The sequence below is a fragment of the Crocuta crocuta genome, unplaced genomic scaffold (genome assembly GCF_008692635.1).
Source record: "Crocuta crocuta isolate KB4526 unplaced genomic scaffold, BGI_CrCroc_1.0 scaffold619, whole genome shotgun sequence".
NCBI lineage: Eukaryota > Metazoa > Chordata > Mammalia > Carnivora > Hyaenidae > Crocuta > Crocuta crocuta.
The window spans coordinates 3913969-3939857 of NW_027533395.1; the positions used below are offsets into that span (position 1 = coordinate 3913969).

Consider the following 25889-nt stretch of genomic DNA (forward strand, 5'->3'; position numbering starts at 1 on the left):
GAGCATGGCACTTTGCAGAACAGAGGCTTGTGTGACTAGAAGTGGGGAGACCAGAAGGAGGCAAGTGTGCAAGCGCTCATGAGAAAGGATGGTTTGAACTTGGGGAGTGGGGCTGCATAGAAGGGTGGGATGTGAACATCAGAGACAGAAGAGTAGGGCGGGGTTGCATGTAGCACAGATAGCAGGATTCCTGGATGTTTGACCTGGAAAACTGACGGGATGATTGTGCTCTCTTTGAGATGTGCCATTCCTCAAGGGAGGGATAAGTCTGAGGGGTTCCTTGATGAAGATTCTTTGGGTCATGTGCTATTTAGCACACCTGTGGGAAGAGGCCTGCTAGGTTCTAATGTGTTCTCTGAAGCGGTATACATTCGATGTATGGAGACTAGGTCTTCATGAATCAAATCATTAAAAAAAATAATTCCATATATGCCTAATCACTGTCTGCCTTAAATGCTGCTTGTGTGTTTTGGATGGTGTCCTAGGTACTTTTTCTGCATGTCAAACCACGCCAAAACTTAGTGATGCAAAAGAACAACATTTCATTATGTTCATGGATTCTGTGGGTCAAGGGCATGAGGTTTGCAATGTCTGGCGCCTTAACGGAATGAGTCAAAGCTGAGACTGACTCAGTGGCCTCATTGGAGCATATATATTCCCTCATGTCTGGTGACTGATGCTCGCTCAGCTGGCTCCTCTACTGGGCTGTAGGCTGAAACACTGTGGCTCCTGCACATGGTCTCTCCTGTTGTGGGGTGGTTTGTGCTTCCTCACACATAGCATTTGGACCCTGAGAGTGACCATCCTAAGGGCACACAATATAGCCTTTGAAGTCACTTAGTACCACTTCCCTTATATGCTGTTGGTCTGGGCCATAGCAAAGATCTGTCCACTTTTTTTTTTTTTTTTTTTTTTTACATATATAGTTTATTGTCAAGTTGGTTTACGTATAACACCCAGTGCTTACCCCCACAAGTGGCCTCCTCCATGCCCACTTTCAAAAGGAGGGACAAGAACTCCACTACCCAGTGAAAGGAGTGTCGTGGTCACGTTGTAAGATAACCATGTGAGATGGGAGACAGTGAGAAATAAGTTGGCCACATGGAGAGATGTATGTGGATGGGGGTAATGGATGATCCTGCTGGGGGTAGCAGGCTCGAGCTGATACTTGAGAGTGGGTGGGAAGATGCTGGCAGGCAGAGGGTAACAGGGAGAGGGCAGCATGTGACAGAGGGTGGGTTTATGCTCCTTCTGAGAATTTCTAGACTGATCTCCTTAATGCCAAGGGCAACTAAACATGCTAATGGTGGGGTCCTGTTACTGTCACATCTCTGTGAGACACCAAGGGACACAGTGGCTTCAAAATAAATGGCTGTCTACATGATCACTCAACACATTCAACATCAGGTCTAAAGTTCCCCATGCTCACCGGAGTTGGTCAGGCTTGTCAAATGCAAGGCCATTTCTTTTGATTTTCCCTACTGTTTCGTATTCTGTTCTGGAATGGGGGGAGCCTCTATATCATGGAATTATAAGTGCCACCAGAGTCCTTGGGTTAGTGCAGTTCAGTACTCTTGTTAGTGCAGGAATCACATTAATGTGTTTGTTTATCTATCTATTTCCCCTTCCCTTGTTAGATTGAGACTATTTGGAGAGAAGACACTATATCTAACCTATTCTGGCTTCTGGAGCAGAGCCAAATAGATATTCAGTACAAGAAGGTTATTCGTTCGAGGTTAAATGGTAACAATGCTGAACAACTGGGCATTTTTATGCCATCTCAGTCTATCATGAGGTTCAAACTTGGTTCTGCTTCTCACTTTATTCTTTATCTTTGTCTCAGATTCTGACCAGCTCCTCTTTGCTCTTTGTTCCTCTAGAGCAGGAACCTGATCTGTCCCCACTTTCTGTTTCTGTATCTGATGGTCCCTGTCTAAAAACCAATTCCCATGCACACTTCTCTGCTTCATATCATAGAGGGAAATTGTTTAGATGAGAGTTAGTACCTAAGAAGGATGCCGGCTCCCTTTCCCCTTTTCTTTGGCAAGTCTCCGTGGCTGTACTCTTTTGCTGTAGCTAAGATATGTGAGAGATATTCTGCAAAAGATAAATTTCTCAGGACTGTGGCCATGGATTCTTAGCAAAAGGAAGGACAAGGAGATATGATCAAATGTGTGAGGGTGAATCAATACAAATAAATTATGTGTTCTTTGTTATTATGTCCTAGGCTACATGAGAGAGGGCTCTTAAATCATCCACCAACAGCTACTGGAGGTTCTGCTCCTTTCCAAGGAGTTATATGGAGACAAAGTCTAGGCTTGTGTTATTTTAGGCAATCTAAATAATTTTCAAGTGGGACATTGGTTTGGTTGCAAAGGGAATGCTGGCCACTGCAGAAGACCAGGGGGAGCAATTCTTCTCTAGGTATGGTGTGGTCCTGATTACACACTAAATATTTTCTACGTCTAACATCTGGGATTTACGAGCACTGTCTTGCTTGAAAGGATGGTCCTTTTACTAGAATATATGGTACAGATCTCTGGAGGTTTGACTAAGTGCTTGTCCAAGAGACAAGATTTGTAGATTTCATCTGTAGATTTTGAACAGATGAAAATCTACATCCCTTCCCTACCTCCTACCACATGAATAGGATAGCCCTTCATTTGTTATGTCTTGAGATGTGGTTGCCATGGCCCAATTCTCAGCTATTCTGGATCAAGATCTAGAGCAAAGCCAATTCAGAAAGAACATGGAAATCTGGGCAATCCACAAGTGAGATCCAGGCAAATGGTTTGTGAATGTGTTCAAGTCGTGGCCAGATATGTGGGTGAGGCCAAGCATGTTAATTTAGGGAGGGAAATTCTTAGAAGTTCAGGCAGTTGGGCAGGTAATAATAAATATGCCCATCCATCTCTTTGGTAGATGAAAAAGAGCAAGAGGAGGCAGAGGGAGAGCTTTGGCCATGAACATGTTTACAAAGAAAGGGAGAATGCATAGATTTAGGGAATTAAGTTGGAATCCTATCCAGGCAAGCTGGGGCGTGAAATGAGTGTTAGATTATGCAAACATCCAAAATGCTGCCCCTGTAAGTGTTGGAGCTGGATTCAAGTGCAGACCTTCAAATTACAGTGAAGCGCACTAACTTCCTGGAAATCTCTGAGGCATCTTTGACTCCATTCTTTTCTATTATGCATCACTTGTAATTTTTAGCAACAGTTTTCTTAGTTCCCCCCCTCCCTCCTTTTCTTTCCAGTTGTCATTATCTCAGTTCAGATCTTTTATCCTTAAGTTTGGATTATTGCAATATCCTTATCACTAGCCTCTTTGTTTTTCATTTACCCTTCATACTCTGGACAGTTTTGGTTCCAAAACACAGGTGCCAACAAATCATTCACCCGCTCAAGCACTTAGACATGTCTATGCTTTTTACTTAGTAGAGTAGAACCTCCTTAATGTGACATGGTAGGCAGAATAGTGGCCTCCGAAAGATGTCCACATACTGGTTCTGCCTGGAACCTTTGAATATGTTCGGTTATATGATGCAGGGGAATTAAGATAGTAAATAGAAATAAGATTGTAATCAGTTGAGTTGAAGATGAAGAGATTATCTTGGGTTATCTGGCTGGACCCAATGTAATCAGATAATCCTTAATAGGGAAGAGGAAGGCAGATGAATAGGAGACTGATACAATGTGAGAAAGAGTATTGACTAGCCATTTCTAGTTTTGAATATGGAATGGAGCCACAAGCAAAGAATAGGTACAGCATCCAGAAGCTGGGAAAGGCAAGAAAATGGTTTATCCTCTGGAACCTCAAGAAGGGATATAGAAACACAGCCCTACTGGCAGCTTCTGAAACCTATTTTGGATCTCTGATCTCCAAAACTGCAAGATAATACCGTTGTATTGCTTTAAGCCACTACATTTGTGGTGATCTGCTACAGAAACAATAGGAAATTTACATACCTGGTGCTTAAAACCATCATCAACCATGCAGTCTGGGTCTTCATCTCTTTCTCCGTGCCCTTGACTCTAGCCTAAGCAGGTTACCTTCTGGTCCTGAAACTGCAACTGGCAAGTCTATCCTCCTTGTGTTTTCCTGTGATGCTTTCATCGCTAAAAATGTCATTTGCTTTCTTCACCTGCTAAAATAAGCCAGCTCAGATTTTCATGAAAGATAATTCTCCACTTCATCCTAGTTTGGAAATCACTTATTACCATTATGTCAATCTTGCAGAGTTACTGCAAGACTCACATGAAACATTGGGTAGAATATGAACAGGCTGGTATAAGTCAGACCAATTTCAGTTTTCACCAAAGGTAGTTGTGTAAATATTTAACTCTCTTCTGGCACTGTAAGTACCTTAGGTCAGGAATTTTGTGTCTCTTGTCTCCCCATCTTTTATGATAGTTAGCCCACTGCAGTGCCCAATTTTAAGATTGGATAGGAGACAAGTTGTGATATATGCCAGATCACTAATTGATTGATAGCTTGTTTTTCTCCTCCCTTTTGTATACCAGATCTTGGGGTGGGAGTCAGGGGTGTCTGGGTACTGTCCCAGGTACTGAAGATTCAGTAACAAATAAGACATCTGTTGCATTTGCCCCAAGGGCATCTTACAGTCTAGTCAAGTCCCTACTCTTGGCCTCATTGGAAACACCTTGGGCTGGTAGCTAGTTCCAATCTAGGGAATTGCTGATCCCCAGAAAATCCACTGGGGTCAGCAGCTGAAATGGTTTGGCTGAGAGTTCTTTCAGCTCCTGAGACCCAAGAGGGAATGATGCCCCTGACAGGAGTGGTAGAAGGAAGGGGAGTGTGTGTGCCTGCAGGCAGGATCAGCACAGACAGACCCTGAAATGAAAGAGACAAGTGGGTAGGATCACACAACAGGCAAAATGGACTTGATGGACCTGTGATCTTTCCATTGCTGAGGCTGTCAGTGCACGTCCACATAAAGCGAACACCAGCACGCAGGGAATGCTCTGGTCTTTCATCTGTGCATCAGTGAGAGGCCTGGTGAGGTTGCTCTCTATTTTGTAAGCTTCAAGTTGTCATCACTAAAGAAGTGACATGCTCCCTCTTGGGACATGGCATTTTTCTACTCTGGTGGCAAATGACCTGGTTTGCTCAGAGACAAACCAGGATGGAAGGGACCTGATATATGCTGAGGGCTTCCTGTGCACCTGACAGAAGATACCTTTGATCCAACCCTCAGAACAACCCAATGAAAGAAATGAAATTGGCTCAGTTTTCCAGATGAGGACACTGAGGCTCCATAGGGTCAGCCTCTTGTCTAAGGTCACATTGAGAATAAGTGGCAGAACATGGGCTCCACACCGAGACTCTCTGATTTAGAGCTTCTGCTCCTTTCTCAAGGAAACAGATTGCTTACATTTTCCTTTATGTTGTTGATTATCTCTGAAAGCTTAACTCCAGTGGCTTTGGAGCCAGCTTTTCATCTTTCATCTGCTCACATCTGTTACTGCCCTCAGCCTCCTCCTTAGGGGGTGCTGGTGGTGGTTGGATGGAAGGAGTGATGGGCACATAGGAAGGTGTGAACTCAGACTCCTAGTTACTGTTATACCTTGAACTAATTAACTCTAGTTCTGGTGAGCTATCATCATGGAATATAGACACAGGCAGGGAATTCTGGGGTTATTTGGCCCCACCCCGTTACTGGGCTGCATGCTACCTAAACCATTTCCAAGAGATGGCTGTCTCTCTCATTTTCAAAGTCCCTGAGGGAATGAGAGTGAATGGATTTTTAATTAATTTTTAATGGCTCGTTATACAAAGCCAGAACAACCCCCTACTATTCAAGAGCCATTTTTATTAAGCTCCTTGATTCAACAACACTGTATTTCCATTTCCTTGATCTGTCTCTTACCTTATTCAGCAACCAAATTCTGCACATTACTTTCTTAACAATAGCCCTGCTTTAAATAGGGATGACTAATGCTTATTAATTTTTGTATCTCGTATCCTTTACTTGGATCAAGAAGGAATAGATAAACCTGTGTTGGGCCCTGACTGGACAGTTGCCTCATTTGCACAACATGGATAATAATATCTCCTTTTCACTGTGGTTATTTCCATTATCTGAAAAATGAACATAAAGCACCAAATACAGTACTAGACGCTTAGTACGTACTCAATATATATTAGTGTCCCACCTCAGCTTTTTCTATATTTGTTCTGTTCTGGTCTAAGCTACTCTACTAGATCAAGTCATGTTTTTGTCTCTAGATCTAGTGTTTTCATTAACTTACATCCCACCAGGTATAGGTATATACCTTTGTCTTTTCTAGAAGTCCCTAGAGAATAACAACTATCTAAAACTTATTACAGCCATATTTAGAAGATTGTTTTCACTATCTTCCCTTCTTGCCCTTGTGTCCCCTTTATCTTACCCTCTTGTGGATATTCATGAAGTTCTCTCTTAAAAACCACCTTTAGTTCTCACTTCTGGAGAGACTTGGAAGACTAATTTATCTAAAGAAAAGACTACCTTTTGAAGGAGTTTAAAAAATATCATAGATGAGAAGACTGGAAATTTCCATTTTCCTCCTATTCTTAAGATCTTCCCTTATAGCTCTCATCCTTTCTGAGGACCTTGATTACCTCGGTCCAGACTCATCTTTTCCTCTTTTGCACACCTATGGCAACACTTTCTGTTGAATGAGTGCATTGTATCTCTGTTGGTTATAGGCACCATGTCAAGGAAGAGCATAAAAATACTCTTACGGTCTAATGAAAAAAGCAGGGTCTCTGTCCTGAAGAAGTACATAGCCTAATGGTGGATATACACATGCAAACAGAGAATTACAATATAGTCTGGTGAGTAGAATAATTGGAAGTATATGCAATAATATACAGTATATACAATATAACAAAGTTAGGGGAACATGGATTAAAGGAGAATCCATTCTATCTCAGAGGACAGGTGAGACATTAGAGTGTTGATGATGTTTGAGCTGGCCTTGAGGAATGAGAGATCAGCAGGTGAAGAATGGGGGAAGGACTTTCAAGGAGAGAAGGGAGCTTGCAAAAAAGTGTGGGAGCCTGGAGCAGGGAAGAAAGGGGTATTCCAGTGTGGCTAGAATTTAGATGTCCTTTGGGAAAGTGGCTCTAGAAGACTGTTAAAATGTCTAGAAGGGCCAAGTTGAGAAAGGCCTTTCATGCCATGTTGAGGAATTTGGATTTGATTTTAGTAAAAGGCGAAAGAAAGATTTATGCGATCTGAAGAGAAACCAGAGTATTGGATTTGATTTTAAAGACAGTAGGAAGCCAGTAGAGATTATTTCGCAGTAGGTGATGGGATTTGGATTCTACTATAGAAGGATCATTGTGGTATAATGGTAGAAGAGGATGAAGGTCATAAATTAAGTAGACTAGTTATTTTGAAGGCCTCTGTAGTCATCCATTAGCTAAATCCATTGGTCTATTCTTAATCTTTCTTGTACATGAACTGTCAGCAGCATTTCACACAGCCGATCCTTCCTTCCTCTTTGAAACACTTTCTTTGCTTGGTTTCCAGCACACATGCTCTCCTGCTTTCCTCTCATCTCACAGACTCTTCTATGTCAGTGAGGGTCTCTGACTCCAGTATTTCTAAGAGAAGACATTGAATGCAGGAATTGTTTACAAGGCAGGAGGACTGAAGAAGAGAAAAGGCAAAGTTTCCCAATGATTGGTAACTATAGAAACATTTGCAGGCCTCTGCATAGGAGGAGAAGAAATAGCACAAGAGGCCGGGATCTCTCCTACCTAGATGTCTACTGTGTGTGCTGGGCTAAGCATGCAGGGGACCTAGGAGTCTGTGCTTCCTGTCACTGAGGTCCAGCGTCACCACTGTTGTTCCCACCAGCTCTGTTGCTGCTATTGTTTTGTGACTGCAAAACACAAATGGGAAGAGTAGCCTTTTCCCTTTCCTAGCGGCCCCTACTGGTTTACCCCCTGCTGCATTGGGTCAGACTGGAAGCCAGATAACATGAGAGTTTTAGAAATTCAATTCTCAGGGTCCTGGTTACCTGCAGTGCATAAGCAAGAAAGAGAACTGGCAGTAAACAGACAGCACAACCCCTCTCTTTGGCTACTGTGAGCATCCATTTCCATCCTCAATTCATAAATAAACCCTTCTTTTCCTGTTGGTTCAGTGGTAGTATGAGAAGCTCAAAATAGTTGGGTATTAGTTTCTGCTTCCAGTTCAACAGAACAAGTGTTCGTTTTTTTGTTTTTGTTTGTTTTGTATTTTTTACAATTCTCTCTTTAGGAATGAAGAGTTCTCTTTCACCAGAGCCGAAAGTTATGGGGACATGAAGTAGATATGGTGAAATGGCTTATTGGGGACAATAATGAGAGGGCCACTACCTCTTTTGCCCCTTGATTCTCTGGCCATTGTATATTGACCATATGCTGGTCACATGCACATCATGCAAGACAGTGCCACAACCTCACAGTGTTGGCTCCCAGCTAGTTCTGTCATTGAATCTTTGAAAGTCCATTCAACCATTGTATCAGGCCAGCTGCTTCTGGGTGATTAAGTTTGTGGTAAGACCAGTGAATTCCATGGATATGCCCATTACTGCACTTCATTTGCTGTGAAATGAGTTTCTTTGTTGGAAGTAATGTTGTGTGGGATACCATGACAGTGAATAAGGGGTTCTGAAATGGAAAGATTTTGACTCTAGCATAAGCACTGCAGGTAGGAAAAGCAATCACAATGAGAAGAAATTGCTCCCTGGATGTGATGGGAGGGGTGCAGTGTGATCACCCTGCCACCAGGTTCCGTAGTGAGGCTCAGCATTGGTTTCTGATGTTTGCAGGTCAGGAATGTAGCAGTGATAATATCCAACAGCCTTGGTGAAAGGAAGTCCATGTCAAGCCTAGGTAAAGTCTCCAACTCTGTCATCGCGGTGACCACAGAGGACCCCACAGAGCAAACTGGGGAATCTGGGGAAAGAGGCTGACTGGCCTCAACTGATGGCCATCTTGTTCATTTGATTACTGAGGGTCTCCCTTTTAGTAAATACCATTTGGTGAGCATTCACACAGGACATAAATATCCACTGTGCCAATTTTAAGAGGACTTTCTCACTCCCCTGACCTCTAGATGCTGGAACGCCCCAGCTTTCAATCCTCATATCTTTACTCCATCTTCACACTCTGTCTCTTGGTGATCTAATCTAGTCTTGTGTCTTTAAATACCATCTAATTAGAGACCATTCCCAAATGGATATTTCTGTCCTAGATTCTCTTCCCTCAACTCCAGACTCATTTATCCAGCTCACTATTGGACTTCTTCATTTGAATTCTCTTAGGCATCTCAAACTTCATGTTCAAAGCTAAATTTCTAGTTTTACCTCCACACCTCCTTCTTCTATAGTCTTCATCTCATAAACTGGCAACTCTGTGCCTCCAGTTGCTTAGTCCTGAACTTTGAGAGTCCATCCACAACTATTCTCTTTCATTCACACTCCATATCCAGTTTGCCTGACACTAACTCCAAAATATATAAACATCATGTTCCTTTTCCTGTGCATTGCTGTTGCTCTGCTCTAACATATACCTTGTTTCACCTGGATGATTACAACAGGATCCTCATTCACTTTTATGCCCTTTCTGCCTTTCTCAACACAACAGCCAAAGTGAGCCTGTTAAAAGTAAAGTCCTATATTAAAATCCTCCAGCAGCTCCACATCTCACTAGGTAAGAACTAGAGTCCTTACAATAGTTTATAAGTTCCAGCAAGATCTGAGTCTCCCAATATCTCCCTGACTTCACCTCCCACTACTCTCCATGCCAGCTTCATTGGTCTCCTTGCTCTCTCTTAAATATGCCAGGGACACTCCTGCCTTGGGATCTTGGTATTTGCTGCTCCTCTGCCTATAATGTTGCTTACTCAGATAGCCCTATGACTTCATGTCTCATCTCATTCAGGGCTTTGCAGGAGTGTCCATTTTTCATAGACGATGTTCCTGGGCCCCTTCATCTTCTCCTTTTCCTTAATTCCAATCCCCCCCCAACATATTTATTACTCACCATCATCTGACCATGCCATTTACCTACTTATTTGTTTATTTATCTCCCTGGCTAGAATGTCAGCTTCATAAGGGCAAAGAAATTGCTATATTTTCTTCAGTGCTAAATCCAGATTACTTGGCAAACAGGAAGCATCCCATACATATTTGTAATTAATGAATTAAAAAATTATGAGAACCTGAAATTGTGTGATACAGTGGAATGCAGTGTATTTCACTGTGTTCACCCTGCTTTCTGTGGGATGAGGAAGAAATCAAGGATCATGCTGAGATTCTGTCTTGAACCACAGAGTTGGTGAGATGCCCTTATAAAAAGCAGGAAAGGGGATAATAGCTGTGAAATTTCATGCATTATATATGAGAAGTTGCTATATTTTGTACTATTTCTTTGTCCTCTTAACTAGATTGTAAACTCATAGCAGGCAGGGAGCACTGTTCATGTCATTCTGAATTTGGCACACACCAAGCACAGTTCAAGATGCCCAGTTGGTGCCCAGAGAATCTTGTTTTAGGGATTGGTCGGGCTTTGGGTTATAAATGTTCAGTTTCTGTTCCTTGGTAGGGAGATCTCCCTGAGGTATGAGGAGGACCCTGGGATTCAGACCCTGCTGGCCCTGAAAAGTACAGTCTTATAGTCTGTCCCAGAGGGGTAGCATCTTTGTTGCATGACAATTGTCAACTACTTCTGGTAAAGAAAGCTGCCGTCCTTGTTCCAACCAGCTGGAAACCGAGAACTATCAAGTAGAGGCAGTATTGGAGTGGTAGCATGTGAGGGGGGTGTACAGAGAACCCCATGGATCTAAAGGCACCAAGATTTCAGGAAGGTTTAATGAACTAAAGTAATTTTCCTTCAGAATAAAATTTTACAGGCATTAAAGGACCTCCCTTCACTGAATGTGCTCACAGGCGAGAGCGTCCTAGTGATTTATGAATTTGCAGATTATGCATTATCCTTTCAGAGGACAGTAATCTCCCTGGGGTTCCTGCCTTCTTTCCGAAGCTGAGTGGGTAGGGCCTGGTGAATGCACTGGCTCTGATCTGCAGCCTCCTGTACAGTTGGGGTCGAGAATGGATGAGTACTTTTTTAGGAGGAGCTTAGAAACTCTAGAATCTGTATTCCCAGACCCCTAACCAAATAAAAATCATTTGGAACCCTTATCTCCTGAGGAATAATTATCATACTAATAACTCCCATTTCCCTAGTACAGTTTATAAAGCGGGTCAGCTTTCCTTATTTGATTTGAATCAACAACCCTGTGAGGTTGGCAGGGGCAAGTGTATCATTATCCCCATTTAAAGAAATTGGAGCCAATTCTGAAAACATAAATAAGTTGCTCAGGCTCACACAGCAGCACATGGTGAGACTGGGTTTGGAGGCAGCCCTCTGGTTGCAAGTGTTCTGCTATTTCCATGCTGTCACGCAAGCCCCTTACAGGAGGCAGACAGCTGGATCCAATAGGTAAGGGAATCTAGAGACAGGCACAGTTAAAAGTGTTCTCAGGTGGGATGGGGATGGAGCCTTCTTTGCAGGTCTGTGTGTGGGTACCTCCTCTCACATAGGCAGTGGGTAGGAAGAGGCTAGAAAGCTCCCTTGTCCTCACGTATCACTTCCCCTACCTCTGCCAAAGACTTAGACTCCTTTGTTCAAATGCATTACCCTGTATGCAGCAGGTTGAGGAGGACAGTACCTTCCATGAGGACAGCCGCCATTTCTTTTTTGATCACTTTGTCACCAAGAAGCTTATGCTGTGCTTAACATAAGTCAAGAACAGATGAATGAAAGAGGAAAGGGGAAATGTGAAATATAGACATTAGTTACTGTCTCTGAGTGTGTGTAAAAAGTGGGCAGTTATCTCAGGGCTGGCTTGAACATCTGACACTAGATGCCTGGGGCCCAGAAAATTGGTGGTGGATGGTCAATGAAGAGTACCAACAGATTTTGTGAGTCTAGTCATGTCCTTTATTGTCACTTACTATATAAATCCCTTACGTTAATGTAGTCTCTTAATGTATATCATTTATTATATAGCATATGTATAATATATAAGTCTCCTGTTATAATTAGTCCCTTTATATATTATTTGTTAGATATTTGTGTATACATGACATATATACTAGTAAGTCTCTTGGTAACTATAGTCCCACCTTGTTATCGCTCTATTCACTCTTATAAAACCTTTTATCTACCCATAGTTGACCATAGTTTGGGCTTTCTCTGTTCTTCCTGCATGATCCCACTGTCCTTTGTGCCTTCTTTCCCAACTTGGGATGGCCTATGTCTCTGAGTGGCTGATGTACACAGGACATTGCATTCAACACATGACTGTTCTTGCCCCTAATGGCCCATGCCACTCTACCTCCATACTGTTTCTTGTACCTGGAATGGCCTCTTCCCTACCCTCCTTTTTTTCCCAATAAGTCTCTGTTCAATTAAATAAAGAAAGAAAGTGAATGAGCTCCATTTTAGGTTATGCATATTCTTAGCATACCTTAAGTCCCAGTTCATGTAATCTTTCCTTCATGGAGACTTTTCTGATCACACTCTGTGGACTTAATTGCTTCTTCTTTTCAGCTCTTATAGCACATTATCTGTACCTCTCAAATACATTTATCATCTCATCTCTTCTTTTATTGTCCTGCATCCATAATTCACTTGTAGTGCCTGCCAAGTGTCAGGTGATGTGCTGTGCATTGAGGATGCAGAATTGAATGAGACCTGATTTCTAACCTCAGAGAGGCCACAATCTAACAGACAAGTCAGACATATGGAAAAGTCACACTGACCCAATGTGATAGAAGCTATAAGAGATGAATGACCAGAGTGTAATCCTAGAGAAGATGTTAGACGCCAATTAGGGGCACGTGTGTGTGTGTGTGTGTGTGTGTGTGTGTGCGCGCGCGCACGTGCNCAGAAGATGTTAGATGCCAATTAGGGGCACGTGTGTGTGTGTGTGTGTGTGTGTGCGCGCGCGCACGTGCGTGTGTGTGTGTATCCTATAGTAAGAGAGAAATGCTATTTACTTATGAATTATTCCAATGTATTTTCACTTCTGCTGCCTAAAAGCCCCCAGGATTGTAGCCAGTTAGGTCAAAACCAAGCTTATTTGACAAACCTGGGTCTCTTAGCAGTTTGTCTGGTTCTTTTCTCATTACATAACTCTGTTTCCTATTTCCTTCTCCAAAAACAAAGAAAACAAAAGTTCCCTTCATCCTTGGGTCTTGAGCTCTGGCTAGCTCCCTGAGTCCCAGAGTTTAGCTGGTGCCTTCCTAATTCACCTAAGAGGAGCCCAGTAAATATTTGTGAAATTCATGAGTGAACGCTAAACTCCTCGAGGGCCAGGATGTGCTCTTCTCCTCTCTGCGTGCCTGCTCATTGCCTTGCACACAACTGGCTCACATAAACATTTGCTGCATGGAGGAGCATTGTGTTAGAGCAGAGTCAGCACAGTGTGTCATATAAGCCAGGGGTGGAAATACTGGTTCTGTTTCCTGCTGGTTGTGTGCCTGGGGGCGAGGGGTGCAGTTAGCTTTGCTCTTGGGACTCAGTTTTCTCATCTGTAAAATGGAGATATTCTATTATACTTGCTTAGTCTCAAGAGTTTATTGTGAGATTTGGGAAGCACCCCGTGTTGTGTTTATTACATGGTAGGGGTTCAATTAATGTTTACTCTCTGCTTTTTTGTTGCTGAATTTGACCGCCAGCCCTCATCTGGGAACATCTTCTGAAGAGGAGTCAAGTCAGGCTTTGCTGTGGATCCAGGATTAGCCCCTTTAGCCTTCCCTCATTCCATATCCCGTCCACTGGTGATTCCTGAGGCACACTCGCATCTTCTCTTTCTGATCTGAATACTTGCCTTGCAGTCTGGAGCTTAGTGGGTTTATTGCATCTGATATCAGTTTTCTTCCTGCTAATTCCCTGCTCTCTGGTGGCCTTTCAAAGCTCTGAGTGGTGAGAGAAGCCAGGGATGGGCAGGCCTTTTTTTCCTCTTGGTTTTGTTTGCTTGGCCCAGAGTATCTTAAGGCTAAAGGTTACATTATCATCTCTTCATAGCTCTATTATTGCCCTTCTGTGCTGGCATCAGAGGAATGGAAGCTTCCAGCCCCTAATTCACAGTGTTTGGACCTTTCCCCTGGGGAAAGCAGGGGTTACTTTGCTGAGGCATTTTCCTCATACATCTCTTTCTGCATGCTTTCTAAAGTTCAGCTACATTTAAAGGATGGAATGCTTTTCTAGATTAGGATCTCAGCAGGGTGGAAGGGTGATGTCACTGCAGCACAGTATGGGGAGAGGCATCACAGTGGGATGGGGTCTTTCTCAAGTGTGGTGCTCTAGTTACCACAGGAGGATTTCCGGAGCCCACTCAGGACCCACCAAGTCAAACCTGCTGGGAGTGCGACCATAGAATGTGCACTTAAAAGGCAGTGACTGTAGCTCCAGCTGTATTCATGGAGTGGAAGCACAGTGCCTGGGGCACTTGGTCAAGGTCACACATTATTGAGACTTTAAGGAGTCTCCTCCTCTCTCTGCATCCCCATCTGTGCAATGAGGGAAATAGACTAGATTAATACCATTCCCATCTGAAGACTGTGATTCACCACCAAAACACCATTTTCTTCTACTGACTCAAAATGATTATTTTTAGGAACCTTTGACATGTTGAGCTTGCCTGTTAGGGAGACAAAAGTACAAAATACGAACCCCACTTCAATCTAGTTGAGAACACAAATCCTGTGACATCCAGAAAGTAACAGGATAGTGTTTGACTAAGTGCCAAGTTATGTAATTCCATTTTAAGTGCAATAGGACTTGAGAGAGACAGAGCTCTGATGCTTGTCATGGTCCTGGGAGGCTGCCTGGAGAAGGTGGGCTTCAAGTTGTTTCTTGAATGACAGGCAGGCAGGTGCAGGCGGTAATAAAAGGCTGTAGCACAGATGATACAATACAGCTTGGAAGAAAAAGCAGAGATGTGAGAGCAGGCTTGACTTATTTGTAGCACCTTGGGAAACATGAATTGCTAAAGCAGAAGCCAGCATCTTGAGAACTGTGGAAAGTGGTTTGAGGAGTACGTGTAGTGCGTGTGTGTGTGTGTGTGTGTGTGTGTGTGTGTGTGTAGTGCATTAGTTACTGGCTAAGGAACTGAGTTCATCATTAGGCAGAGGGAACCAGCAAAGATTTCTAACCAGGAAAATGCACGAACCAAGAGGCAGAGCTGGAACTATCTACCAGGAAGGCAGAAATAATGGTCCTTGAGGTGTGGAAGGGTGTGTCTGTCTGCATCGCCCAAGAGTAGACACCAACATGAGGTTAGGTTTACAAGAAACTTTTTTTTAAGTGTTTTTGTTTTGTTTTTTAATATTTTTATTTATTTCTAGGAGAGAGAGAGAGAGAGACAGGGTGAGAAGGGGAGGGTCAGAGAGAGAGGGAGATACAGACTCTGAAATAGGCTCCAGGCTCTGAGCTGTCAGCACAGAGCCCAACGTGGGGCTTGAACCCACGAACCGCGAGATCATGACCTAAGCGAAAGTCAGACGCTTAACCAACTAAGCCACCCAGGCGCCCCACAAGAAAGTTATTAGGGACACAGAAGATGGAGTGTGGGAAGGAGAGGGTTTAAGCTTTAGGTAAGGAGACTAATAGAATGAGAGCAGCTCTGGGTTCTTTCATGGGCATTCCAGACCCAGTTGTTTGTTAGAAGCCCTACTGGTTAAGTGGAATTCTAACCCCCTACACCTCTTTCTTCTCTCTGTGTGGACTTTGCACTTTTTGGAGGTTTTTTGATGTCCCTGAAGGCTTGATAGTGGGAGAAAATGAAATGGCCTAATTTGCTCCTGCAGAGCTCTGGATGGGTGTTCCTGACCTATTTCTAGAAAAGCATAGTTTTGAGTTTGTCCAGAATTTGGGATGGCTAGCACATAGCCAACCCATGTTTTTACCTGGTGACTGTGGGGATGTCTTTGTAGATGAAAGAAGATAAAATAAAGGGGAGGCAAAGTTTGTTGTGCATGTTATTCTAGCAAACAGGAATTATTGGTGCCGTCCTAGGCATTTGGTTGGAGAGGGTGGTGATAAGTTCCTTGTTTTCAACAGCCTTTGAATTTAACAAATGAGGAAACTCCATGAATGAAAGAGTCAAGGACCACTGAGTGGCTGTGGAGAGCAATTCTCTGCAATGGATATATTCTCCTTACTGTTGTGCTATGTCAGTAAGACAGCTTTGTAGATTTTACTGTTCTGCAAACAGCCATTTCATTGATGTGTTTCTTGGCTTGGCTGTTTCTTGCCCACTGACCACTCTCCTTCAAAGAATGCATGCTTGGGAAGAGCCCTTCAGTTGTGGCCCTTCAGAGAAGTTGAACATCCCAAACCAACTTTGCCATGGACTCTCTTTGACCTATAATGGGTCACATCCTTGACTCTAATTTTTTTCTTAGTTTATATAAAAGTAATGGAAATGGTGCAGACCGACCTCATGGGGTGTTGGATGTGAATAAATCTCAAAGCGAGTGTTCTATTGTCAGTGAGATGCCATAAAAATGTTCAATATAATGGCTGATTATTTTTCTTTAATCTTAAATAGATACCTAGAATGGGAAAGTCCCAACTTAGTAGCAGAAATTCATTATCTTGGAAAGAGTTTAATGGCTGCTGTGCAAATGAACTGGAGGAAGTTAAATTGTGGAGTGGGAAGGAGCTGAAAAAAGTGAAATGAGTTGTGCATTAAATTTAGATAAACACAATTATGTGTAACTGGATTATCACGTGTGCAGGCAGGCGCTGTATATTAGGCACCTGCGTTTTGATTAAAATCGATTCAGGTGCATGGGTTTGGCATCCTTGTGATTCAGAGTTGTGCCTAAGCCACTATCCAGGCACACAGCAGGCAGGCAGGGAAAAGTCGGATATCCAGGCCCCCAGCTGGAGAAGTTTAAAGGGTGTAGGACCAGACTGACTAGCCCAAGATCATTTCAGGAAGCTGCTAACCCTATTAGAAAAAGTTCCAGCTCTTTCATTTACAGCTTACCTTTGGGTTTCTTCATTTCAACTGAAGTCAGGAAAGTGGTCCTGGAGTCCAGTGGAGTCCAATGACTTGCTTAGTCCATGATGAAGACAGATGTCAGATGGTAGACAGCAGATGGCATCAGAGGATGTTAGGGACTGGGCCTGTCTGCCATTCAAGGAGATGTGGCTGCTGAGGCCCTAGTAATGGAAACACAAAATCTCTTTGAACCCATCTGTAGATGGATAGAATTAGGCTCAGTTCTTTCTTTCCATTTTAGGTCCAAGTCTATAAGTTGGAGTCATCTCCAGATCAAAAGCAAGCCCGTCCTCTGATCCCTGGGTGGCTGTACGAGTGATCAGAGCCAGCCGGCCAGTACCTCGCCTTGAAGGAGGACAGATGTAGAGAAACGACTGTCGATACCCAGTTAATTCCTGTTGGCATGTTTTATTTCAAATGCAAAGCATTGTCAGGATTAAAATAAATGCTACCAGTTACGGGATGCATTAAATTAATAATTGTTTTCCCTTGCTTGATCCTATAATACCCCTCCACTCAATGAATAAATACTAAACCCTCCTCTGGGTGATTTGAGATGCACTGTATATCATTACACAAACTAAAGTAAGCTTCCTTTTTTTCTCCCCTTTGTTCCTCTTCTCTGCCCTCCTCCCCATCCCCATCGCAGGTTATACTTATCCTGACCAAGCTGTATGACTTCAACCTGGGGAGCGTGACTGAGAGCTCACTGTGGAGGTAAGTGGATTAGAGGTTCTTAACAAGCTACTCTGGCTCGGCTCACATGAAGAATGCCAGCCACGGGGGTGGGAGGCACGTTTTGGAAGAAGCAGGACACAGTGCTCCTCCTGGAAGACCTCCTTAATGCCCCCGGTGGAATGCCCTACCTGTGACGTCCCAGAACATGCTGCTGATCTCTTTGGGGGCCTGTCAGACCCCTGGTTGCTTGCTTCCATTGTTGCTGCTGCGTTCCTGTGCAGTCTAGTTCTGCTTGGTGAACACACGTGTGGTTAGAGAGATCAGGAGAGCCTGCCAAGAGTGAGAAGAGCCGTGGGTCAGGGAGTGTGCCGAGGGGAGAGCCTTGCCTTAGTGTGAGTCTTGGCCCAAGGACCATTTCCAGTCCTGTGCATCTGTGAGATGCTGTGGTACTTCCATGTGCTTGTAGGAATAGATACATGTGGGGATCACGTGGTGACCTTCGTGGGCTCCTTAATATAAATATTAAAATTTTTTTTAACATTTATTTATTTTTGAGAGAGAGTAGGGGAGGGGCAGAGAGAGAGGGAGACACACATCTGAAGCAGGATCCAGGCTCTGAGCTGTCAGCACAGGGCACAACACAAGGCTCGAAATCATGAACTGTGAGATCATGACTTGAGCTTAGGTCAGATGCTTAACCGACTGAGCCACCCTATATATATTTTAGTAAATTCAGTATACATATTTATAAATATTTACTGTAATTAACATTTATGATATATTTAAAAATTTATTATATGTTAAAATGTATATTGGTAATACATATATTTTAATATATATTGAAATGTATATTTTATGGCTGCAGTGGTATAAAGATAAGTGTGTTGATACAGTATATGGAAACTTTTTTCAGCCTCAAAGTTCATTTTTGGTTTGGACTTTAAAAGAATCAAACACATTTTTGTGGGTTCCTAAAAGTATGGTAAGCCCTAGGCACTGTGCCCATTGTGCCTGCTGGGTAGGTCAGCTCTGACGAGACCCTGGTCACAGGGGACAGAAAGAAGGGTGCAGGTGGGTTAGATCAGAGAGAGCTGGGATGAAGCAGACACCTGAGGGGTTTCTCTGGACGGGCAGCTTCGGCACACTCGCCCTTCTCTGCAGCGCGCATGTGCACACTGTCGGCAGTCACACCGGCCAACAGCAAATTACATCAGTGGCTCTGAGATGGCATTTCACACTCTGGGAAGGCTGTGTGTCTATCCCTTTTGCTTCGTCATTTGTAAACACTTGAGGGGGGGAGGAGGGGGAGCAGTGTCACAAAAGGCCATTCACTTGGCTGCATCATCATCCCAGAGTTCTGTCCTGAGGGTTTCCTGAGGTCTTGGAGCAGAAGTGGTCTGGGGCATGAATATCTGTCTGTGTGCCTTGCTTCTTCTTCATCTGACCTGTTTATTTGCAGAGGACTAGCCAGAGTTTCTTTCCCAGGAAGGAGGACCAGTCACAGCATCTATTAAATATTTAGGGGTTAATTGCTCATATCGACTCAGGCCTGCCTCCATTTGCACAGGATGTCCCAAACCTAATTTTGCTGCTCAGTGAAAATTGGCAGAGATATAAGTAACCAGCGTTCCTTTGATAGATAAGAGCATGGCTATTTCCACTCACATAGGACTCCCGGGGAATTAGAGCCTCAAAACCTGCCGCTCGGGCCCAATCACAGTGATACTGTGGTGATACCTTCAGCCTGACTCCTGTGCTGTCTTCGGAGGGCAAATAATCAAACAAGCCAGAAAAGCTTGTCCTTACAATGGGAGAAGCTCTCCCTGGCAGCCCATGTTTCATGAAAGGTTTGGCTAGTTCTAGGGGTGAGCCAGGCACCATCACAGGCCCGGGCCAGGTGCTTACTGCTAGAGGCCCTTGAGTGATGAAGTGTGTGGCCCGTGGTCATAAGAGCCAGTGTATTCACTGGTGTGTACCAGAGACTGTAGGCAGCCGAGTGAGTGGCCTCAAGCGCAGCCTGATGTGCACTTGCCAGGATTTAGATCCTACCTCAGCCACCCAAAGAGCTCTATAACTTCGGGCATCTTTCTTAATTTCTCTGTATCAGTTTTCTGGGGCTTCTGTGACACAGCACTACCGACCTGGTGGCCTAAAGCAGCAGAAATGTACTGTCTCTCAGTTCTGGAACCTGGAAGTCTTAAATCAAGGTGTCTTTAGGGCCACACTCCCTCTGGAGGCTCTGGGGAGAACCCTTGTCTCTTCCAGCCTCAGTGGCTGCTGGCAGTTCCTTGCAGCCTAAGGCTATGGCCCTCCCTCTCTGCCTGCATCATCTCCTTAGCCCTCTCCTCTCTTGACCCTTGTAAGGACAGTTGCTGTTGGAGTTAGACCCCAGGATAGTCCAGGATGATCTCATCTTGAGATCTTGAGATCCCTAATTACATCTACAAAGATCTTTTTTTTTTTGGTTGGTCACCATTCAACACATTGCTCTTTCCCTGGATGTAAGTTAGAGGTAGTACAGAACTCCCCCTTTGCTGCAACCACATTGTTCTCGCCTTTCCTGAGACACACTGCCTTTTCCCTACGTGGTCCTTACCCTCTAATCTTCCTGATCCTCTCCAAAAGGGGTGGGCAGTGCCTCTGTTCCTTACATCCTCTGTTCCCTTAATCAGGGAGGCCTTTCCCCAGGACTTCACGTTCCATCACTCAACTTGCATTTTCTTCCTTAGTACTTCCCACCATCTGGCATGCTAAATATTTAACTTATTGATTGGTTTATTGTCTGTCTGTACCCACTAACATCTAGGCTTGTAGAGAGAGACTTTTTTTTTCATTTTAATTCAGGGCTATACTTTCAGCACCTACAACAGTATCTGGCACACAGGAGATAATAAACATTCAATGAATTAGTGGATGATTTGCAAGGACTAAATGAAACAAGAAATGTACAAACCCTTAAGAGTGACTCACATGTAGGAAGTGTTCACTTAAATGTAATGATTAATTATTATAACCCTCTGTGTCTCTATAGCATTCATTCCATTATTGACTTTGTTTATAAGGATCTGCTGATGCCAGGGTCCATGTGATAGAAATTATAGGGCACCAAGGGGATATTTCCATGTGATGGAAATTATAGGGCATCATATTCTGTGATATGGATGAATTAGCAGAGATCTTTAGGGGATTAGGGAAGGGAGAAGAGTGATTTAGATTGTTGTCCCTTGTGCTGATTGGAGGGAATTGAAGTATCAGTTTCTAGCAACATGAGAACGTTCCTCTGTAGACAAGATTCTCTGAGCTGGGGCTTGGACTGATGGGTGGGATGTGATTTGGCATCAAGAAGTGGAAAAATGTCCTTACCACGAGGGAAAAGGCAGGTAAGCCTGGGCTACAGGAGAAAAGGGGGCCAAGCAGCAGGCAGAGAGAGCAGCTGGTCTTGGACCAGGGAGGGAATGTTTGGGGTCTCATCATGTTCATAGAAGGGGCCAAACTAGAGTGTTACACTAAGCATGGTTTACAGATAATAGATTAATATGGGGTGACCTTACAGGGAGGGATTTGAAATGCTGGTGGATATTGTAAGCTTTCTCTCTGGGTAAAAGTTATATATGAATGTGTTTTTGTGCTCTTGTTTTCAAGGGTTCATGGGTCTGATAAAGCCCTGTTTAGCAACCCCTGCTTAGAGCTAGAGAGAGAAAAGGGGATGCTTCTATCCTTTGGGGAAATTTGCCAATGTGCTGGGGCCTCACAGGGTTTCTTCGAACCTTTCATTGTCTACCCTGCTCTTCCCCTAAAGATCTGCATCTCCCATCCTCTTTTCTGTCCCAATAATGATGATGTATTTTGCAGTTAGAGCCTAGAGCATTGTGATCTTCCTTACTAATACAGTGTGCAGAGAAAAAAGAAACTAAATTAAACACACACCCTTTCAGTTTTGTGATTTGGCCCAACATGCTTAACCAAGTTGAAATTGAATTTAGGGGATTCTTCTTCAATTTTCTGTACAGCAGAGGAGCCCGGAGCTGCAGCTGTCATGACAAGATGACACTCCCTGCCAGGTTACAGTGGGATATAATTATTCGCCTCACCAGATTAATAATTCAGAGGCCATCTACTTCTAAATAGACAAAAGGCTGTTTAAAAGCATTCAGTAGGGTAGCAGTATCTTAAGCCCTCATGACATTCTATATGAAACTACTTGGTGCAGTTATACTGGAGGGGGTCACATTTTTTTCTCCACCAACGCAAGGATGGCTGGATATTAATAACTGGTTATTAACACAACCATCTGTTTGTATCCTTTAGTCAATGGACATTTTCTGTAGAGAATTCAAGTTTATAGACAACGTTGGGGACTGTTATTTTATAAAAGATCCAGGGCTTTGCTTTCAGGGTGTTTTCAGTCCATAATGTGTCAAATATGGAGGTTGCCCATCAGTGAAGAGTGATGCTGGCACCCAGAACTGTTAGATTTTATAAAAGCCTGACCCAAAAAGGAGAGATGAGTTCAAGTCAAAAGGCTGACTTGAAAAAGCTGACTTCCTGGTCATCGAAGTGATTAAGAATAGAAGCTTGGAGATTGATGGCCTGGGTTCAAGTCCACACTCCTCCACTTAGCCTCTGAGTGACCTTGAACAAGTTTCTTCACCTCTCTGTGCTTCTGTTTCCTTACTGTACAATGAGGATTATACTGGCTCCCACCTCATAGTGTGGTTATGATGTTTTGCATAAAATACAATGTGTAACTGCCCAGCAAAGTGCCTGGCATACAGTGCCCACCCATGGAAAACACTCAAGGAGGGTTGGTCATCCTCATGGAATCTGGTAATTGAGCTGCTTCTCTGTGCCGGCTTCTCTACCTGACAACAGTGTGAGAGAAGATGTGCCCTTTGAAAAGCAACCAGGTTGCTCAGCCAGTTTTCCTGGGGCCCACTGAGGGGAGAGAGGAGTTCCCGGTGAAGGTGTTTATGGAGCATACCACCCCCTGGGTGCATCTTCCTGGGCAGCTTCCTTGCCCCTCCTCCCTGAGTGGGGTGCCCTTGTTCTGCTCACCACCAGCATCACTTACATTTTGTTGTGATTTGTTTCCAGCCTGTGAGCCTCCCAAGAGCAGGGACCACGTGCCTTTCTTGTCTGGATCTACAATGCCTAGCACTTGGGCTACACTAAAGAAGGGCTTAGAGATCTGAAGTACCAGTGGCCCCAAATCAATTGCGGCTTTAGCCTTGCATTGGCCTGTCACTTTTCTTGTATTGAGTTGTCTCATCCTCCTACCACTGGGGAATCCTGTGACTTTTCATCTAGTTTGCAAGCTGTTGGCTAGACCATCTATTTCCTCCTCTAATTGTTCTGTCAGTGACCTTTCTAGGGGATGCTGTATTTTTTTTAAATAGAAAATGGAGACCTTTGGATTTATTAATTTTTTTGTTTGCCAAGAAAACCCTGATAATAATTGCTAAGACTTCCCAGAAGTTATTAGTTTACAAATTTTAATGACATTCATGATTTATTTATGTGTTTCCCTCCCTCTATAGCTGCTCACCCCAATTCCTTTGTGGAATTCCTGCTGAATCTGAGTGAATTAATGGAAACAAAACTGCAGATTGGAATGACATTTTTTTTTTTGTTAGGCTGTTAATTAAAAACTTCCTATCCTATTCGCTAGGCTCTTCATATGTGAAGTCCCAAAGGCTGGGCTGATGATACAGGCTGTGAAATCCTCTCCGAAGAACTGGGGCTTCCTTCTATTTGCTTTCAGTAGTATTAAATCTGGTGAGAGCTCCTGAATGGGTCACAGATCATTCAATTGAACAGATATTAATTGAGCATCAATTATATAGCAACCCTGTGCTCACACAGGATAATTATGTCATGCTTGTTATCCTCAAGGAATGTTTAGTTTGGTTGAGAGGTAAGATTAATGTACTAGGAACCAACATCAGGCATATGCAAGAATAATATGTATATACAAAATACAGTGCTTTCTGCGATGAGTGGCCCTACTATAGAAATACTTATATTTTTATTATTACCACCCATCTCATTCTATAAAGGGTGCAAAACTATTCTAGGAACGAATTAGAGAAGCAATCAACTTGGCACCTGTTTTTTGTTTTGCTGTTTAATATAAAACATTTATTTCTCTGGTAGGGTGTGAAACTCTTAATAGGAAAGCATGTCTCACGTACCAGTAGTTCCCATGGTTCTCGGAAACACCTGGTAATTGGTTGGGTTGAATATGGGTAGTGGTTAAGGAGTCAGTCCTGGATTCCAACTGCTGGAATGTGAATCCCAGCTCTACTGCTGATTAGCTATACCACCTTGAGCAATGTTTTAATTTCTCTAAGCCTCATTTGCTTACCAATAGAATGGGATGACAGTAGGATCTATCTTGTGAGAGTTTTGTGAGAAGTCCCTGAGATGGTACATGGAATGCAAAATGCCTACCATCGAGTTATTACTTAATATAATCAATATCATTTGTTCCTAGATCTACATCTTCCTAGCTCAGCAGCTTCTACCGGGTTCCACAGGACAGTTGTACTGGTAACTTTAGGAGGGCAGGGTGCAGAGTACATCTATAATCCTAACCACATAATGTCTGGACATGATACACTTCTTTTGAGAGAACACTCTGGAGTCTTCTCCTTTGCATACTAATCTGTGGCTGGCAAAAGGCGAAGGTGAATATATTTCTTGATTTTTCTACACCAGATGCTGATAATGATTTGCAGTATAGGATACAAACCACAGTCTTATTTAATTTCCTGTAACATAGTGTTGAGTTAACTTGTCTGTTACTGGTTATTTTCTTTTTAATGCAACCATAAGGAATCTAAGCTCACTGAAGAGTTTTATTACTTCCCAAGTAATTAACATAGAAGGAAAGGTGGGATCATGCATGTTTCTCAAACTTGACATATCCTCACAATTTCTTGTGGAATGTGCTAAAAATCTAGATTCCTGGGCCCCACCCACGAGACTCCAGTAAGGCTGGAGATTACTCAGGATGTATAAATTTTGAAGTCCTCTAGTGGCTTCTTACCATCAGGTAGGATCAGGAACCAGTGAGCTCAGAGGAGGCCTGGTTTCGGGCCCATCTCAGTTACCAGTAGATTGGATTACTCTTGCCATCCTTCTGCTTCCTCATAAACAAAGGTGTGAGATGAAATGATCTCCCTAGTTCCTTTTATCTCCCAAGTCCACAGATTCTTGGGAGATCAAACAAGAAGCACACACAATTGAATTTGTGATGCAAACAGATAAAGCCCTCACTCCTGAGCACAACCACCTTCCTTAAAAAATCAGGTATTGTCAACAACACAGATACGAGCCTGCTGCCGTGCCATTCACTGATGGATAGTGGCCAGCTGGCAGGTATTAGCTAGAACACCTCTCCAAAGTACTTAATTTAAATTCATTAAACAAATTGGAGCATCACTCAACCTGTGAAAGTCTTTGTCCTGAAAAACAAAATGAGAAAGGGGTTTGCCTTAAATATTGAGCCCTCAAATATCTTACTTTGTTAGAGAATAGAGAAATGAGAACACTGGAGAATGGGGCTCTGGATTACGGTTTTATTTTTTTCCTATTTATTATGGGGAAAGAGGGGTTCTTTTTATGGCCTAGTCTTTTTTTCTTCCAGGAGACAGGACCCAGACATGTATAAATCTTGATTTTTGTCCAGTGGCTGAGAGAATGTAACACTTTTGTATGGATCATGTCCGTTGATTGTTATTTTATACTGTTTGTGCTTTCATCCAGATGCAGTGCCATTTTATCACAATCATAAATAACCTCACCATTTGGAGAAGGGGTGTGAAATTCTGCCCATCCCTTTCCCCAGCCTGAGCTCCCTCTCATTTTCCCAGCAGGAGATTCATTAGCCTTCTAATGAAGTTAATAAGTAAACAGGATCAGACAGTCCCTTCTAAAATAACATGTATAAATGGATGCATTTCCCTACTCTCTAAGGTAAGCCTTAATTTATTTCCCTGCCAGATGTCCACGTGTGTAAAACTATGATAGGTGGATCCTTGGAATTTGGTTTAAAGCTCAAGGGAAAAAACAAGGAAAATTTTCAACTCACATAGAGCCTATCTATTTCCAAGTTTATAGGAGAAAGGATTTT

General features: G+C 43.2%; 1 protein-coding gene across 1 annotated transcript in view; it reads left to right on the forward strand.

Moving 5' to 3' along the window:
• Positions 1–25889, forward strand: part of SORCS3 (sortilin related VPS10 domain containing receptor 3) — a 564865-nt gene that overhangs the window by 153661 nt on the left and 385315 nt on the right. The window contains exon 4 of the mRNA XM_077748455.1: positions 17727–17794. Coding sequence (XP_077604581.1) covers positions 17727–17794 — 68 coding nt within the window. The remainder of the gene's footprint in view (positions 1–17726; positions 17795–25889) is intronic.